Below are 19648 nucleotides of genomic sequence, written 5' to 3'. Positions count from 1 at the left end.
GTACGTCGCTTCGGTCTCGTCGGACACAATGGCACAACCAAAAACTGTGGTGCAACGGTGATTGTTTACACCAACAAAGGGGATGAACGGCATACCATATCTGTTCGTCTTATACGTGCTGTCGAGCACCGTCACATCTCCATACAATTGATAGTCCCGCCACGACTGTGCATCGCACCAGAACATGCTCTTCAAACGGCCCTCCTTATCGAGCACGTACTCAAAGAAAAACTCTGGATCCTTCTCCTTTCTGCTCCTCATAATCCCGATTGCCGTGTTAGCATCACCCTTCGCAATCAACTTCATTTTTTCTCGGCAACATAGACTGTACACGTCTCGTCTCAGAAACCCACACTTATCATACGAGCCATACCTGCTAATGAAGTTGTCAACGATGATATGCTTCCTGATCCCAGCTCCTTCCATCGCCAAGATCTCAGCTATTTGGTGATCTCCCATCACTCGATGTGACCGCAGAAATACCACCTCATCTGGTCTAGCCAACAAATGGTTGTGATCATCCATAAAAACTGCCACAAACCAAACTCCACGTTCTTTGTCCAACTTCACGACTAAATGTGCGCCACACTCGCAACGAGTCTCTGGTCTTAGCCTGCGTGTACGGCCCTCCGGGTTTAAAAATTTACTGAGACATTTTCCTGCCCTCGAGCAAACGTATCTCCTATACCGAACAGTGGTTGAAAGTCCTTTTCCTCATTTCACCTTATCTTTTCTGATACTGAATCCACGGTCTTTGGCGTATTTATTATAGTCCTTTTCCTCATTTCACCTTATCTTTTCTGATACTGAATCCACGGTCTTTGGCGTATTTATTATAGAACATGTGAGCCTCCCATTGTGATGCAAATGTCATACCCATAACCTTCAACTGTGTCTCCAGCGCACGTTGCTGGATTTCAGCTTCCTCAATTTCCATATTAGCTCCATCCTCATGCTCATATTCATCTTCACCACTCCAATCATCAAAGTTATCCTACAATATTCCACATAAGCAAGTGTAAGTTGTCATAACCAATTTTTTATTATTCAATGACATCTTAAATTTTGAACCGAACCTGGCTTATGTTATCCCCGAAAGATTCAACACCATGATTTTCCTCGTTCTGAACGTCAATATCCTCATGCACATAAAAAAATCATATGCACGTGTAAGTACCATATGGTTCTTCATCCGACGAAAAGAATGTACACGACACTTACGTTTTCACTACAAGCACCCTCCTCCTTCTTTTCAAAATCCTCTTTAGTTAAATTAGCGTACGACGACCAGGATTCATTGTCGCTGCCATCATCATCATCTTTACTATCATTACCATTCGTACGATCAACACTATCGCTACCATCCCAACTCGTGTCCAAAAACAGATCCGTAAATCCAGTTTTTTTATCCATTAAATGATCTCTCAACCAACACTGCAATATTATAATAAAAAATTAATCTATCAATTTTAAATCAAATTAAATGTACTACGATCATACAGATGAGAAATTCTTATCTAACAAGTGATTGCACATAATTATTTACAGATTCAAATTTTTTGACGAACTAGACGGCTTACATGGCATGCACGTGCACTTCGGCCGGCCTGGCGTGGCTGCGGACGGCGAGAACGTTCCCGGAGAGGTTGATCACGGAGTTGTGGGCGGCGACGGCGTCCACGTAGGCCACGTCACCGTGACGACCTGCACGGAGGCGACATCACGTACGGCGGGCGACTCCAAGATCTGTCCGCGCCGGCCAGATCCCGGGTGAAGACGGGGAGAAGGCGGCGATCGGCCGAACGGGAAGACGTTGGAATTGGCAGCGTGATCACGTCTAGATCGGCGGGGAAAGGCGGCTATCGGCGGGTAAGGGAGGCGATCGGCGGGGCGGGGCGACGTTGGAATGGGCCGCGTGATCAGCGCAGGGCGTGTTTTTTTTGCGCGAAGGGGAGAGGGTAGTTGCGAGCCGGCCGTATCGGCTCGAGCCATGCGCTCGGCTCTACCTGTATGGCCACGCCGCATACGGCGCGGGATACGTTAAGCACCGTATGCCCAAAATGCCCTTATACGTTAAGCGGGGGAGGGGGGGTGTGTGTACCGAAGCAGACCTCTATATCCGATGTGCACCACACATGGATGGCGTGGAGTGATGGTTGTCGAGACGGGCCGGCCGCCGATGACATAGCAGATCAGAGTACCCCTGAACCAAGTCATTGGATCGATTACCACGTACGTAGTTTTCATGCATCACAGCTAGCAAATTGAAGTGCTTACAACTCTTGGATGGATGCTCAAATTTTATTCGGAGTTGTGATTTTTTTTCTCTCTCACATGGCTAGTACGTAGATTACTCACCCTTATGAACGTCTTTGTGAGACTGAGCCGGTAAAGTTGGAAATTTGATCTCGTGCCCAGCTCGCGATGGATCGCATCACGTTGGAGGCTGAGCACGCAGCATCTTGCTGTCACTTTATTTTCTATCCTTAATCAGTTCATCTATGTAGGTAGATCCGAGACATATGTTTTTATAGTTTAACATGATTTTGAGATTTAGATTCAGAAAAGACAGATTCAAATCTATGATCATGTTTGGTCTACGGCTAAAATTGGCTAGCCAATATTTAAAAATAAATCAAGTTAAAATTTAAAATACCACATAAAGAAACAAAAAAGATAAATCCAAATGTGAATGGTGTCATTTTGCCTTTTGCCTTTTTGTGACACTATTCATGTTGAGTTTGACTTTTTGTTTCCGAATGCGCAGTTAGGATGATGATTTGACCATTTTACAGACTGTAGAAATACGTCTTGTGAACACTCACAATTTTCTTTGAATATTTTTGGAACATGTAAATATGTTTTTTTAAACGAAATTGTACCATGGGAGCACCTAATGTGTAGTCAGCATCGGGCACTTACGGTCACCACCGACTCCCGTCCAAAGCATCCTCATAAAAGAATCCTTATGGCAATCGCCCAAGTCTCCATGGAAGACCCATCCTTAATAATCGACGTAGCCCCGTGAGTCGGATAGGTCTTGGTTGGACAATAAAACCTCAATGCAGCGGCAGTCGGTCGTAGGGTTATTTGGATGCATCCCATATAGTTCATGCACAAGGTCTATTTAATGGTGTTTACGAGTGCCATATTGATTTATCTAATTTGTATCTGGATCTCATCTACACAACTGCAGGTAAACCTTAAGCCCTGAACAATTTATTTATAATTTTCTTTTTAATCACATCCGAAGCAGATCAAAGTAGTCATAGCACCAAGTCCTCGCAGCTGTGGGGCGTCAAAAGTTGTGTATGCCGATTGTGCCGAGTAGACCGCAACGCTCCCGGGGCCATATGAACGCATCCAGCGAGCACCATCATGTTCTGTCCTTTTTTTTTGACGGGAAACTACGGCGGGCTTACGCCAGCCTGAACTTATATTAGCCAGGGAGAGATGACAACATTCAGGTAGTTACATAGGGTGAAGAAAAGAAAGATTACAAGGGGTCAGCCCCCAACAAATGGCAGATGATAAGCTAAATTCTCGCAGATAAGTGATACAACATGGAACCCAGTCCTTTAGAAGGGTCTGCTTGATCGCATTTTTGCAGCGATTAGACCAGAACACAAGATCATCTCCAGATCGTCGTAGAGTGACATACAGATCCTCATCGTGAGCACGGAAGACCATAGCATTTCTCCGCTTCCAAATAGACCAAAGAATGGCAATGATAACTGTAGAGCGAACTTTATCAATTGAGGGGTTAGACCAAATATCTTGAATATGTTCGACTTATGGAGGACGAAGAAGAAGAAGATTGTCCCAAAGCAACTTGATGGAGTGGCAGTTCAACAGTAAGTGACTTGTGGTTTCTGCCTCATCGCAAAATGGGAAAGTATCGGAGCTTGACATCCCATGTCGGAAACGCCGATCATTTGTAAATAGTCTGTCCCGGAAGGCTAGCCAAGTGAACAACCGACACCTATTTGGAGCATAGTTCTTCCAAGTAGCCGTGGCGTACCTGTCCTCCGGCCTAGCTGCAAACACAGAAGCATATGCTGATCCTGCCGAGATCGGCTTGTTGTCGATACGTCCAACACGACAGTCAGCCACTAAACACTAGTAGAAAAAGGGTCAAACGTGAAGCATATTAGTGCCGGTTTGAATTAGAGCTGGCACTAATGTGTACATTAGTGCCGGTTCGTGGCGGCGATCAATAGTACCGGTTCGTGGCGAACCTTTAGTACCGGTTCATGGCACGAACCGGTACTAAAGAGGCTGTGTCAGCCTGCGGTCAGGCTATGGCCCCACCATCACCATTTAGTGCCGGTTCGTATCACGAACCGGTACTAATGAGGTTATGGCAAGCTGTTTTTAGTCCCACCTCGCCAAGAGAGAGGCAGTATGAGCGGTTTATAAGCCGTTAGTGCACAGACAATGATGAAGAGTTGCAATGCTCATCTACATGTTGATTAGCTTCAAGCCTTGCGGAATAGCATAGATTGCACTGAGCTATGTGCAGTGCAGTCTATACTATTCCGAATGGCTTGAAGCAAATTAACCAGCATTGCACCTCTTTTTTATTTTTAATAACTTATTTAAACTCCGGACTTTTTTTGTGTTCAGTATGCAGCATTTAAAGCGACGTCATCAATTTCCAACATGTTCTGACATCATTTATTGTTTTTCGGTCATTTACCTAATTGTTTAGAGAGCTAAATGACTGTGAAATTGAAAATCACTACAAAATGAATCCTGAAAATGTTGAAACTTGGCATGGTATCATCATATCACCCGCATAGCATGCGCGAAAGAGTAGAGAGGGTCACGGCAAAAACTGGACGCACTTCGTGTACAAACTGGACATACTCTTTCCGAGTATCAGGGTTTCGGACGAGAACTCGTCTGTTACATGGCCACTTCAATGTTTTTTAAACTTATTTGAACTCCGGACTTCTTTTGTGTTTAGTATGCAGCATTTAAAGCGACGTCATCAATTTCCAACATGTTCTGACATCATTTGTTGTTTTTCGGTCATTTACCTAATTGTTTAGAGAGCTAAATGACCGTGAAATTGAAAATCACTACAAAATGAATCCTGAAAATGTTGAAACTTGGCATGGTATCATCATATCACCCGCATAGTATGCGCGAAAGAGTAGAGAGGGTCACGGCAAAAACTGGACGCACTTCGTGTACAAATTGGACAAACTCTTTCCGAGTATCAGGGTTTCGGAGTCCGGAGTGGGTACTAATGTGCATCCCACCAATCAGGAAGAATCACACGGATCGTGTGTTTCTTTCTAGCTCTTGCGAGTCGTTGGATCAAGGGTGTGTTTCTTCCTAGCTCATGTGAGTCGTTGGATCGAAACTACCACAATCACTTTGTGAGCCAGACGACCCTATATATAGCCCACCTCTCGCCTTCCCTGCATAAGTCTTTCAGTTCATCGACTACATACATCTACCAGTTCATCGACTGCATACATCTACCAGTTCAGCGACTGAATACAAATCATTCGGATTCGCCATCATACGTCCAACCGTGCATTTGATATGCATATATATGCATCACGAGCCACGGTTGGGCTATATGATGGCGATACCGGTTGGTTTGTTCTAGATCCGACATAAAAGTTTTGATACAACTTCTTTTTTGTGACATAAGAGCTATCTCTCCTCCTACCTATTTTAGTTACACAACTACCTATTTGTGCCAAATTTTCACTTTTGCTGTTGCTCTTGCATCACAAGCATCCATGTTAACTGGACTTACAAGTAATGCAATTTAACCAAACTATCTTGTGATCTTCGCCAAGAGAGAGGCAGTATGAGCGGTTTATAAGCCGTTAGTGCACAGACAATGATGAAGAGTTGCAATGCTCACCTACATGTTGATTAGCTTCAAGCCTTGCGGAATAGCATAGATTGCATTGAGCTATGTGCAGTGCAGTCTACACTATTCCGAATGGCTTGAAGCAAATTAACCAGCATTGCACCTCTTTTTTATTTTTAATAACTTATTTAAACTCCGTACTTCTTTTGCGTTCAGTATGCAGCATTTAAAGCGACGTCATCAATTTCCAACATGTTCTGACATCATTTGTTGTTTTTCGGTCATTTACCTAATTGTTCAGAGAGCTAAATGACCGTAAAATTGAAAATCACTACAAAATGAATCCTGAAAATGTTGAAACTTGGCATGGTATCATCATATCACCCGCATAGCATGCGTGAAAGAGTAGAGAGGGTCACGGCAAAAACTGGACGCACTTCGTGTACAAACTGGACATACTCTTTCCGAGTATCAGGGTTTCGGACGAGAACTCGTCTGTTACATGGCCACTTCAATGTTTTTTAAACTTATTTGAACTCCGGACTTCTTTTGTGTTTAGTATGCAGCATTTAAAGCGACGTCATCAATTTCCAACATGTTCTGACATCATTTGTTGTTTTTCGGTCATTTACCTAATTGTTTAGAGAGCTAAATGACCGTGAAATTGAAAATCACTACAAAATGAATCCTGAAAATGTTGAAACTTGGCATGGTATCATCATATCACCCGCATAGTATGCGCGAAAGAGTAGAGAGGGTCACGGCAAAAACTGGACGCACTTCGTGTACAAACTGGACAAACTCTTTCCGAGTATCAGGGTTTCGGAGTCCGGAGTGGGTACTAATGTGCATCCCACCAATCAGGAAGAATCACACGGATCGTGTGTTTCTTTCTAGCTCTTGCGAGTCGTTGGATCAAGGGTGTGTTTCTTCCTAGCTCATGTGAGTCGTTGGATCGAAACTATCACAATCACTTTGTGAGCCAGACGACCCTATATATAGCCCACCTCTCGCCTTCCCTGCATAAGTCTTTCAGTTCATCGACTACATACATCTACCAGTTCATCGACTGCATACATCTACCAGTTCAGCGACTGAATACAAATCATTCGGATTCGCCATCATACGTCCAACCGTGCATTTGATATGCATATATATGCATCACGAGCCACGGTTGGGCTATATGATGGCGATACCGGTTGGTTTGTTCTAGATCCGACATAAAAGTTTTGATACAACTTCTTTTTTGTGACATAAGAGCTATCTCTCCTCCTACCTATTTTAGTTACACAACTACCTATTTGTGCCAAATTTTCACTTTTGCTGTTGCTCTTGCATCACAAGCATCCATGTTAACTGGACTTACAAGTAATGCAATTTAACCAAACTATCTTGTGATCTTCGCCAAGAGAGAGGCAGTATGAGCGGTTTATAAGCCGTGAGTGCACAGACAATGACGAAGAGTTGCAATGCTCACCTACATGTTGATTAGCTTCAAGCCTTGCGGAATAGCATAGATTGCATTGAGCTATGTGCAGTGCAGTCTACACTATTCCGAATGGCTTGAAGCAAATTAACCAGCATTGCACCTCTTTTTTATTTTTAATAACTTATTTAAACTCCGTACTTCTTTTGCGTTCAGTATGCAGCATTTAAAGCGACGTCATCAATTTCCAACATGTTCTGACATCATTTGTTGTTTTTCGGTCATTTACCTAATTGTTCAGAGAGCTAAATGACCGTAAAATTGAAAATCACTACAAAATGAATCCTGAAAATGTTGAAACTTGGCATGGTATCATCATATCACCCGCATAGCATGCGTGAAAGAGTAGAGAGGGTCACGGCAAAAACTGGACGCACTTCGTGTACAAACTGGACATACTCTTTCCGAGTATCAGGGTTTCGGACGAGAACTCGTCTGTTACATGGCCACTTCAATGTTTTTTAAACTTATTTGAACTCCGGACTTCTTTTGTGTTTAGTATGCAGCATTTAAAGCGACGTCATCAATTTCCAACATGTTCTGACATCATTTGTTGTTTTTCGGTCATTTACCTAATTGTTTAGAGAGCTAAATGACCGTGAAATTGAAAATCACTACAAAATGAATCCTGAAAATGTTGAAACTTGGCATGGTATCATCATATCACCCGCATAGTATGCGCGAAAGAGTAGAGAGGGTCACGGCAAAAACTGGACGCACTTCGTGTACAAACAGGACAAACTCTTTCCGAGTATCAGGGTTTCGGAGTCCAGAGTGGGTACTAATGTGCATCCCACCAATCAGGAAGAATCACACGGATCGTGTGTTTCTTTCTAGCTCTTGCAAGTCATTGGATCAAGGGTGTGTTTCTTCCTAGCTCATGTGAGTCGTTGGATCGAAACTACCACAATCACTTTGTGAGCCAGACGACCCTATATATAGCCCACCTCTCGCCTTCCCTGCATAAGTCTTTCAGTTCATCGACTACATACATCTACCAGTTCATCGACTGCATACATCTACCAGTTCAGCGACTGAATACAAATCATTCGGATTCGCCATCATACGTCCAACCGTGCATTTGATATGCATATATATGCATCACGAGCCACGGTTGGGCTATATGATGGCGATACCGGTTGGTTTGTTCTAGATCCGACATAAAAGTTTTGATACAACTTCTTTTTTGTGACATAAGAGCTATCTCTCCTCCTACCTATTTTAGTTACACAACTACCTATTTGTGCCAAATTTTCACTTTTGCTGTTGCTCTTGCATCATAAGCATCCATGTTAACTGGACTTACAAGTAATGCAATTTAACCAAACTATCTTGTGATCTTCGCCAAGAGAGAGGCAGTATGAGCGGTTTATAAGCCGTGAGTGCACAGACAATGACGAAGAGTTGCAATGCTCACCTACATGTTGATTAGCTTCAAGCCTTGCGGAATAGCATAGATTGCACTGAGCTATGTGCAGTGCAGTCTACACTATTCCGAATGGCTTGAAGCAAATTAACCAGCATTGCACCTCTTTTTTATTTTTAATAACTTATTTAAACTCCGTACTTCTTTTGCGTTCAGTATGCAGCATTTAAAGCGCGTCATCAATTTCCAACATGTTCTGACATCATTTGTTGTTTTTCGGTCATTTACCTAATTGTTTAGAGAGCTAAATGACCGTAAAATTGAAAATCACTACAAAATGAATCCTGAAAATGTTGAAACTTGGCATGGTATCATCATATCACCCGCATAGCATGCGCGAAAGAGTAGAGAGGGTCACGGCAAAAACTGGACGCACTTCGTGTACAAACTGGACATACTCTTTCCGAGTATCAGGGTTTCGGACGAGAACTCATCTGTTACATGGCCACTTTAATGTTTTTTAAACTTATTTGAACTCCGGACTTCTTTTGTGTTTAGTATGCAGCATTTAAAGCGACGTCATCAATTTCCAACATGTTCTGACATCATTTGTTGTTTTTGGCTAGGTTTATAAACCAGTGCGGCTGTCCTTCGCCGGGCGAGGTGGGATTAAACTTTGGGGTGGCAGCGCAAGCCCTTTAGTACCAGTTGGTGGCTCCGGTAATAAAGGCCCCCCTTTAGTACCGGTTGGTGGCTCCAACCGGTACTAAAAGCCTTTGTTTCCCGCCGCTTAGCCTGGCGAAAATAGGCCTTTAGTACCAGTTGGAGCCACAAACCGGTACTAAAGGCCCATCCTATATATATAGCACTTATGAAAATTTCAGTTTCATCTCCTCACTTCGTCTCCAACCTCCGCCGCGCGCGCCACTCGATCCCGTCGTCGCCGCCCGTCGCCCGTACCGTCGTCCGTCGTCATCGTCGCTGTCCCCGCCGCCGCCCGTCGTCGTCGTCGTCTCGCGCTGCCGCCCCGAACGCCGCCGCCGTCCGTCATCATCGCCGCGGCCGTACGTCTCTCTCTCGCTCCCGCACACACATACACACACATACATACACACACATACACACACACCGGCGCCCCCGTTCGTACGTACGGGGCGGCGGCGTACGGGGCCGCACACACACACACACATATACCACACGCACACGCATACACACACACATACACACATACGTACACACATATACGTATATATACACACACACACATACACACACACATTTTTTTTTACTTATTTTCTGTTTTTTAGAAAAGTTAATTAGATGATCGAATGTTAGATTAATGTCGAATGTTAAATGAATTAGCTAGATAGATAGAAAAATTGTCGAACTAGAGATTAGAACTAGTTGAATAATTAATATAACTAGTTTATTTTTAGTAAGAAAATTTAGGTATATGAGATTAGAACTAGTTGAATAATTAATATAACTAGTTTATTTTTAATAAGAAAATTTAGGTATATGAGATTAGAACTAGTTGAATAATTAATATAACTAGTTTATTTTTAGTAAGAAAATTTAGGTATATGAGATTTGATGATCTAATTAAAATATTATTTGTTAATGAGTTTTTCTGTTTATTTATTTTTTATATATATTTTGAGTTTATATAAATGTTAGATTAATGTCGAATGTTAGATGAATTAGATAGAAAAGTTAAATATATAATAATGTCAATTGAATATATAGTTAGATATATTAATGTCAAATGTTAGATGAATATATGAACATAGGAAATGTCATCTGACGAAGAAAAAGATTTTATTATGTGCGAACACTGTGAAGACCAGCGCGGCCTGTGCGACCAAAATTTCCTTGTTGATGGTAGGCGCTTCAGCATGAAGCTGGATGAGACATTCGAAGTTGATACAGTAAGTCACTTTGTCAATTATTATTTGAATGCAAAACTTATGCTTCATTTGCTTCAACTTATAATTTTAAATTTTCACTATTCTACTAGCGCATCCTCTGCCATGCAAGAATTTTTGTGTTGGATAAGATAGGTTTTAGTGCTATAGATGATATGGAGGTAAAGAGAGTTTACTTGAAGACGGAGCATGGGTATACTTTCAACGTCAAATTATATAATGAAGACACATACACCCATTTTGAATGCAAAACTTGGCAAGCACTATGCAAGGCTTATGCATTTGAGCCTGATATGGCTATCACCTTTGATATTCGTCCGGAAGATGATATTGAAGGTAATATAGACATCTGGGTCGATGTGCAAACGCCTCCAGTTCTACCATTTGGTGAGTTTTTCTCAACCATGTATGCATATGTTTATGTCTTTCATACAGTTTATTCAAAAATAGTTGACAACTAATTTGTATTGTCAGCTTATTTCGGTTCAAGCAAACATGTCTGGCGCTTGGTAGACATGACCTACTACTGCCCCAGGGCTCAACTAAACTGCGAGGAGATAAGTCATTATGTTTCATGGCTTGAGGATCTTAATACTGTCAAGACAATTTTTTTTCCTAAACTTAGAAATGTTAGTACTCAAAACGTGTGACCAATGGTGATCGTATTGAACTACGGTCACATCTATAATCAAAAGATGGTAAGATTTTAAATATTTGTCCTTAATTAGTGCATATTTTGCATACATTATTTTTGAAGCTAAACTTTCATTGCTTAGTATATTAATTACTATACGATGTTGTTCAACAGGGACTTCCGATGACAGTTGTGCTTTAGTGGATCGAGACAAAAGGTCGCATGTCAATGGTTAGCTTACGACCAAGATTTCCTACATTGCACATGAGTGCATTCAGGATTTCTGAAAGCGAAGAATGCTTAATAGTAAAAGATTGGAGCAAAATTGTTAACGATCGCAGAGAAGTACTAGGGGGCAGTAAGGAGAAGCGCAACCCAAGATTAGGAGACAGATTCATCTGCATACTCCAGTATGATGAATCAAGAGAGCTATACATGTTCTATGCTATTCTACCTGAGAGGGAGCGGCAGGATCAATAGCTACTAGTTCATGCTCTTAATTAGTACTTGTCTCATGTCCGTGTCCTGAACTTCGAAGTTGGTGATGATTATGTTGAACTTGATGATATCTTTGCTTCTGTTACAAAGTGAATGTTTCCTCTTTAAGCTAGCCAGTGTTGATGATGATTAGATAGCTAGCGGTAATGACTATGATGATTAAATAGTGGTAATTAGACGACTACGATGATTTTTAGCTAGCTAGAGTTTATTTATTTATTAATATGCGATGATGATGATGATGACGACTACAACTCATTATAATGTAAAACAATCCTAAATTAAATTGATAACACAAATTTAATTGAAAAATACAAAATAAAACAAAAACCCACAACCATTTAGTACCGGTTGGTGTTACCAATCGGTACTAAAGGGCTCCCGCCCCCCAGAGCTGGCTCGTGCCACGTGGTTCCCCTTTAGCACCGGTTCGTGCTGAACCGGTACTAAAGGGGGGGCCCTTAGTGCCGAAACTTTAGTGCCGGTTCCTGAACCGGCACTAAAGGGCCTTACGAACCGGTACTATTGCCCGGTTCTGCACTAGTGAAAGGGTTCAGAGTTACAGTGGCAATCATAACACGCAGCGCGGCAAGTTCCTGTTCCGTAATCGAGGAAATCCTGGGGCGAAGGTCCAGACACAAAACCGGATCACCTAGAACCCTAGCCACCGAAGCATTCGGCCTAGTAGAGTGAGAGAAAATAGCAGGGAATCGAGCAGCAAGCGTATTGTCGGTCAACCATACGTCAAGCCAAAAAGCAGTGGCAGCGCCGTTTCCAACATAAACTTTGGAGATATCACGGTATAAATTCAAACCTTTAGAGAGGTCTTTCCAAACCAAGGAATCAAGAGGAGAGGCGTCACCAAGGTCACGGTTATTGGACCAGCCATATAATGATGCCATCCTGGACTCCCAGGGGGAAGAGTTTGGGCAGTGAATTTTTGCTAGATGTTTGAAAAGGAGACATAGGTTTTGAGAGTGCAAACAGGTGAAGCCGAGACCCCCTTTGGAGAATGGAGCACAAACGGTCTCCCATGCAACCTTGCATTGCCCACCGTTGACTTTTTCTTGGCCAGCCCAAAAGAAGGCACGACAACGCTTGTCAAAGGCTTTGATAGTCCCAGAGGGAAGAAGCAAGGCGGACATAGCGTGAGTAAGGAGAGACCTAAGGGATGCGCGAACAAGAACAGCCCTGCCGTCTATAGAGAGAAGCTTGCCTCGCCAACCCGCAAGCTTTTTGTCCTCCTTAGCAATGATTGGATGGAAGGCCGAAAGGTTTAATTTGTGGGAGGATAGAGGAAGGCCTAAATAAGTTTGAGGGAAGGAGGAGATGGAGCACCCTAGAATACTGGCTGAAAGGGTTGCTAGATCGTGTTCGACATGAATAGGCACGAAAGTACTTTTATCAAAGTTGATGTGTAGGCCCGTTGAAGCGGAAAACACTTGAAGAGTCGAGAGGAGGTTTTGAGCAGCAGTGGAATTGGCCTTGCAAATAATAAGAGTATCATCGGCGTATTGAATGACAGGGCAAGGTAGGTGCTCGACAAGCGGATGAGACAAAAGACCATCATTGCAAGCATTGATAATAAGCCGTTGTAACACATCTGCGACCAAGATGAAAAGAAAAGGCGATATAGGATCGCCTTGGCGTAACCCCTTGCGACATTGGATCCACGGACCAGGCATCCCGTTGAGTAGAACGGCTGATTGACTAGAGAGGTTTAGACTAGTGAGCCAATCGATCCATTTTTGGGGAAAACCTTTAGCAGCCAGCACTTGATTAAGAGCGTCCCACGAAATAGAGTCAAAAGCCTTGCGGAAGTCAAGTTTCAAAACGAAAGCAGGAGCCTTATGACGATGGCAGGATTGGACGATCTCAGCTGCATAAATAAAATTCTCAGCAATGCTACGACCCTTAATAAAACCAGATTGGTCAAAGTGAACAAGAGAAGGGCAGTGAGGTTGGATTCTATTAACGAGACACTTGGAGGCTAGCTTGATGCTGCAATTTTGGAGAGACACAGGGTGAAAGTTGTCCGGGTGTGTAGCGCCTACTTTTTTAGGGAGGAGAACAATAAAAGCTTTATTTAACCTGTTTAAATCCGCTTTGAGAGAGAAGAACTCATTCATGAGAAGAAGAAGATCATGTTTCACCAAATCCCGGTGTTTTTTGTAGAAAGCCGGCCTGAAACCGTCCGGGCCCTGACTTGTATTGTCATCCATCGAGTTTAGTGCCACTTTAATCTCGTTAAGAGTGAAAGGGCGAATAAGGGCATTAGCTTGGGAGGTAGTGAGAGCGGAGTAGTTAAGTAAAGTACCCAAGTCAAAATCAAATTTGTTGATGGCCGCTTGGCCAAGCAAATTTGAGAAGAAGCTATGGAGAGTAGCCTGTTTGCCGGAGTGAGAGAAGATGGTAGAGCCGTCCACTTCTAGAGATTGAATTTGATTCTTTCTAAGCCTAGCTGAGGCGCAAGCATGAAGGTATTTGGAATTTTCATCCCCCAAAGTACAAGTTCTGATTTTGGCACGTTGCCTCCAATAATTAGCTAGGAAGGAATTGTGCCTGTGCAAAGAGCACTTGACAGCCGTTCGAAGACCGGCCTCCAGAGGCGAGAGAGCACGTCGTTCTTCAAGCTTGTCCAACCAGTCAATAACAGCGGTGCAATTTTGCGCGAGGATCCTAGCAGATTTAGCATCGATGGTTCAACGTTTAGCGACATTACGCACACGCTTTAATTTCCTGCACAATTGGCCGGCAGAGCATAGCAAGGGAGATGCAAGCACACTTAACCAGTTTTTTGTGACCTCAGCAGAGAACGTCTCGGATTTTAATAGCCAGTTGTTTAGCCTGAAAACCGAAGGCCTGGGAATGTTTATGGAAGACGACATACAGAGGGGAACATGATCCGAGGTTGTGCGCGTGAGCGAACGAATTGTGCAATTCGGGAAATGGGTTGACCAGTCCAAGATAACGAAAACGCGGTCGAGCTTGACCAAGATTGTATTACTCTGGTTGTTTGCCCAAGTGAAAAGGCGATCCAGCAAGGGGATTTCCTGGAGTGCCATGGAATTGATTGCACCTGCAAACATAGCCGCCTCGGAAGAGTTGAAGTTTGACGTAGATTTGTCGGAAGGTTTTAAAGTAAGGTTGAAATCTCCAATAACAGACCAAGGGACACTAATGGTAGGGCAAATAGTGATTAGCTCGTCTAAGAAATGTTGTTTTTCAGCATGAGCGCAAGGTCCGTAGACGTTTGTGACTGTGAAAGAGAGATCCGATAAATTGGACTCAAACCAGCATGAAATAGAGAAGGAATCTCGCCGCACCTGAGTGCACTTAAAATCGTCGGCATTCCAAGCGATAAGTGAGCCACCAGATGCACCGGCAGAAGGAAGGAAATGAAAATCACGCACATTAGAGGGAAGAAAAGAATTCGCTTTAAACATGGAAATCTCCTCGAGCTTGGTTTCTTGGAGACAAATAATTGAAGCAGAAGAGTTTTGTAGAGCTGCCTTGACATCGGAACACTTAGGGGGGCGACCGAGGCCCCTAACGTTCCAAGAGATGATTTTGAGGTCTCTATTCATGATAACCGGCAGTCGACGCATCGAGAGCCTCCTCTGAGACATCACATGCCGCAGCAAGCTGGACGACGTCTTTGCGCGTCAGCGGCTCGTCCACATCTCCTGCGTCAACAAGCTCCATAAGCTCCACTGCAGGTAGCGCCTTTCGCGTCGCCGGCTGGCGTTTTCCTTCCATCTTCATCTTCTTGCGCAAGGAGGCCTTCTCTAGCATGGTGAGGTATCTCGGTTCCTCAGAATCCTGTAGACGGGAGCTGCGCCTAGCCGAGGCAATCGGAGAAGGACGAACGACGACGATGTCCCCAGCAGGACCGATGACAGGGGTAACCGGGATGGCGACAACTGCAATGTAGTGCTGATGAGTGGGAGGGGAAGTCATAGCCGCAGAAGGAGCTACGGTCTCAGCCCCATTGACCAGGGGTAAGGCAGTCGCCCCCCTGACGGGAGAAACCCCGGCGGACTCGACCTCACATGATGCAAAGTTGTCGAGAGGAGCGATGGGCTGAAGTAGCAGATGGGGAACCCGCACGGACGGTTCCTTTTCATGGATGTCATTCTCGGCGGCCACCTGCAAAGAGGGCTGGACCGGGGATGCCATGGCGTTTGACAAATTTTTGTTGATGTTGGAGCCAAGGTAGGAGTAGTTCGCGTCAAACGCAGCAAAGGCAAGAGGGACAGGGATGATGTCAGACGTCGACAAGGGCCCTGAAAGAGATTGGGCAGGAGAAACCGAGGGGATGGGGGGAGAAGTAGAGGAAGGAAAGAGTTTATGGGGCGAACAGTGTCTTTGAAGGTGGCCAAACTGCCAGCATCGACGACATCGGACCGGGTCCCGACAGAAGGCGAGCTTGTGATCTAGCGCGAGGCAGCGATGGCAACGAGCTCCCCAGTTGAAAGGCCTACGAGGAAAAGCTGAGGGGTAGAGGGGGGCAGTGTGCCGCTTAAACAGAGGGGGTGGGGCAAGGAGAGCATGGGCATATGAGTATGGTCTCGCACTAGAACCAATGACCATGGAGCTAGGTAGCGTAGGCGAAGGCAAAGCAGCAGCGTCAGCAGCGCCACTATCAATTTTGAAAGTGCAACTATCCCTAGGTGGTTTTGGTAATTCATAACAACATATAGTTCATTGAGCTAATGATATTTCAAGATGATTATTTCAGGAAAGCTCAGTGATTGGCATGGCATGGATATGAAAGTGGAACCCTCAAAATGGTAAGGACAAAGAATTGGCTCAAGCTCAAAAGTTCAAGACTCTTCATTTTATATTTTAGTGATCCAAGATCACATTGAGTCTTTAGGAAAAGCCAATACTATCAAGGAGGGATGAGGTGTTGCTTAATGAGCCTCTTGCTTTATGTGCTTGGTGATATGCTCCAAAATCCTCAACCACTTTTCCATAGCCACAAATGACCTAAACACTAATCCAAACTCGGTCATACCGATTCTTTCATTCCGGCGCCACCGAGTTTCACTTGTCATTTGCCACAGCCAAACCCTAGCAATTCGGTCCTACCGATAAGGTTCTCGGTCTCACCGAGATGGGCTTGCAAACTCTCTGTTTCCCTTTCGTAACTTTTCGGTCTCACCGAAAGAGCGAATCGCTCCCACCGAGAATGCGATGTAAACTCTTTGTTTCCTTCTTGTAACTTTTCGGTCTCACCGAAAAGAGCGAGTCGGTCCCACCGAGTTTACTTGACCAACTCTCTGGTTAGCTTATTGCCAAACTCGGTCTCACCGAGTTTGTGCAATCGGTCTCACCGAGATTACGTTATGCCCAAACCCTAACCAAATCGGTCCTACCGAGTTGCATGTCAGTCCCACCGAAATTCCTAACGGTCACTAGGTTTACTATTTCGGCCAGACCGAGTTTTCTGATTCGGTCCCACCGAGATTGGTAAATTGTATGTAACGGTTGGATTTTGTGTGGAGGCTATATATACCCCTCCACCTCCTCTTCATTCGAAAAGAGAGCCATCAGAACACATACATCATTCCAACTCATATGTTCTGAGAGAGAACCACCTACTCATGTGTTGAGACCAAGATATTCCATTCAAACCATATGAATCTTGATCTCTAGCCTTCCCCAAGTTGCTTTCCACTCAAATCTTCTTTCCACCAGATCCAAATCCTATGAAAGAGAGTTGAGTGTTGGGGAGACTATCATTTGAAGCACATGAGCAAGGAGTTCATCATCAACACACCATTTGTTACTTTTTGGAGAGTGGTGTCTCCTAGATTGGCTAGGTGTCACTTAGGAGCCTCCGACAAGATTGTGGAGTTGAACCAAGGAGTTTGTAAGGGCAAGGAGATCGCCTACTTCGTGAAGATCTACCGCTAGTGAGGCAAGTCCTTCGTGGGCGATGGCCATGGTGGGATAGACAAGGTTGCTTCTTCGTGGACCCTTCGTGGGTGGAGCCCTCCGTGGACTTGCGCAACCGTTACCCTTCGTGGGTTGAAGTCTCCATCAACGTGGATGTAGGATAGCACCACCTATCCGAACCACGGGAAAAACATCCGTGTCTCCAATAGCGTTTGAATTCTAGAAACCCTTCCCTTTATATTCTTGCAAGTTGCATGCTTTACTTTCCGCTGCCAATATACTCTTTGCATGCTTGCTTGAATCGTGTAATGATTGATTGACTTGTCCTAAGATAGCTAAAAGCTGCCAAGAACTAAAATTGGGAAAAGGTTAAGTTTTTATTTGGTCAAGTAGTCTAATCACCCCCCCTCTAGACATACTTTCGATCCTACAAATTCCCGTGAAGGGCTCACTGGTACAAGCAGGTTGAGCAGGCAAACAACCAAGGGCCGATGCGAACGTAATCCACTGGACCAGGCCCACCGGTAGAGAAAGGATACCCGAAGCGCCTGGTTCAAGCGGCAGAGCACGCCTCCGAGGGAGAGAGGGAGCATGCGAAGGAATGCGGTTGATTGGCTACAAGCAGTGAACTGAGGACGCAGGGATGATGGGATCCATGCATTGGACTGTTGGGCTACGGCAGAAAGCAGCGGCTGACGGGCCCTTTGCATGCGCATGCGCATGCGGTAGACCGCCTGCGAGAAGGACATCGGCGTGGCTGGGACACAGCGAGGAAGGCGACGAAGATCCCTTGTCTAGCATGCAATGCCACTGATGTCTGAGTCTAAAGTTCTAGCTACAGGGGTTGCAGACTGTAGTACAGGAAAAGGAGCGTAAAAGTAAGATCGGCATAGCAACGTGGGGCTCGGTTCACTGGCATGGAAAAGGACGACTACGCCTCTATGATTGATCCCTTCAAGTGAAACAATGAATTGAGCAATACGCGCATTAGCCACCGTAACCGAGAACAAACTAGGACTAATCTGCCGCATTATCGGTAAATCAAACGAGGAGCCAATCCAGAACGAGACCAGGGAATGCACCGTGGAAGCAGTAGGGGGAAGGGAAGGAAGGAGAACTTGGATCCAAACCTGCGTCGGAGAAGACTTGGTCGAGCCCGGGGCGACGGGGTGAAGACCGGCGAAGAGAAGTTTTCGAGGACGTAGTGCAGCAGCGCGTCGCCGGGAGTGAACATGAACGGCGCCGACGTAGGATTTGGCCGGCGCATGAGGAAATCCGGCCGTGATTTTGCGAGTAAACCGCGACGGAAGGCGGTCGCCAGAGTAAGCTGCTCGGCCGTGGTGGCGGAGACGAGCGGCTCCGAGGGAAGCTCGGAACCACCGGTGCGAGAAGACGCGGGCGTCGGCAATACCGGCGCAGGGGGCGGGTTCGGCGAGCCGCCAAGCAAGGGGCTGGAGGACTTGGAGTTGTCCGCCGATGCCGGAGTGGCGGTCGGCGCAGGCAAGGGGAAGGGAAGGACGGGAAGGGGAGCCGAGAAGGCCGCCTCCGCAGCCATGGCTGCCGCTGGGGCGTCTCTCGCAGTCGCCGCACCTCGCGCACCTCCAGAGTCCAGAGGGGCACCGAGGGGGCGGGGCATGGTGGCCGCCGCGGCCGGAGTGGCCGGCGGCGTGGGAGTGGGCGTGTCGCCTATCCTATCGCCAGAGCCACCTATCGGCGTCTGCAGTTACCTGCTATAGAACATTGACAGCACCAAACGTGGATCCATCTCCAAGTTGATCCTCCGATCCTGTTCTGTCCTTTTATCTTTTATTTATGCACCAATGTCTCGTCACCCCTCAATTGCCTCTTACCTCGAACACATCCCGTTGGCACCATTGACACTCAAGTTTCCATCTATGTTTGAGGAGTGACCGTAGCCATGTGTTTCTCATCCGATGCCAGTGAGCCTAAGGCAATTACGGTCGCCGGCGACTCCCATCAAAAGCACTCCTCATAAAAG

General features: G+C 45.2%; 1 protein-coding gene across 1 annotated transcript; it reads right to left on the bottom strand.

Moving 5' to 3' along the window:
- Positions 1-781: 781 nt before the first annotated feature.
- Positions 782-15924, bottom strand: LOC147962247 (uncharacterized). Its single transcript, XM_087534112.1, has 6 exons — positions 15339-15924; positions 12287-13624; positions 3981-4112; positions 1592-1704; positions 1222-1434; positions 782-994 (listed from the first exon to the last, which is right to left on the bottom strand). The coding sequence occupies exons 1-6, from the start codon at positions 15922-15924 to the stop codon at positions 782-784; spliced, it is 2595 nt and encodes an 864-aa protein (XP_087390238.1).
- Between the last annotated feature and the right edge of the window lie 3724 nt (positions 15925-19648).

Source organism: Triticum urartu, chromosome 7A (genome assembly GCF_056163025.1).
Source record: "Triticum urartu cultivar PI428250 chromosome 7A, HENAU_Tu73, whole genome shotgun sequence".
Classification (NCBI taxonomy): domain Eukaryota; kingdom Viridiplantae; phylum Streptophyta; class Magnoliopsida; order Poales; family Poaceae; genus Triticum; species Triticum urartu.
The sequence above is the reverse complement of the archived record's forward strand: the minus strand, read 5'-3'. Positions and strand labels throughout refer to the sequence as shown.

What these genes read in the sequence shown, in the direction of transcription:
- LOC147962247 (XM_087534112.1), bottom strand. Translation starts at nt 15,924, where the DNA reads ATGGCATCCCCGGTCCAGCCCTCTTTGCAGGTGGCCGCCGAGAATGAC. An exon ending in CCAGGCCGGCCGAAGTGCAC is followed by an intron (nt 1,435 to 1,591) that starts GTGCATGCCATG and finishes ATAATATTGCAG; the next exon opens with TGTTGGTTGAGAGATCATTT. An exon ending in AGGGTGCTTGTAGTGAAAAC is followed by an intron (nt 995 to 1,221) that starts GTAAGTGTCGTG and finishes GGAATATTGTAG; the next exon opens with GATAACTTTGATGATTGGAG.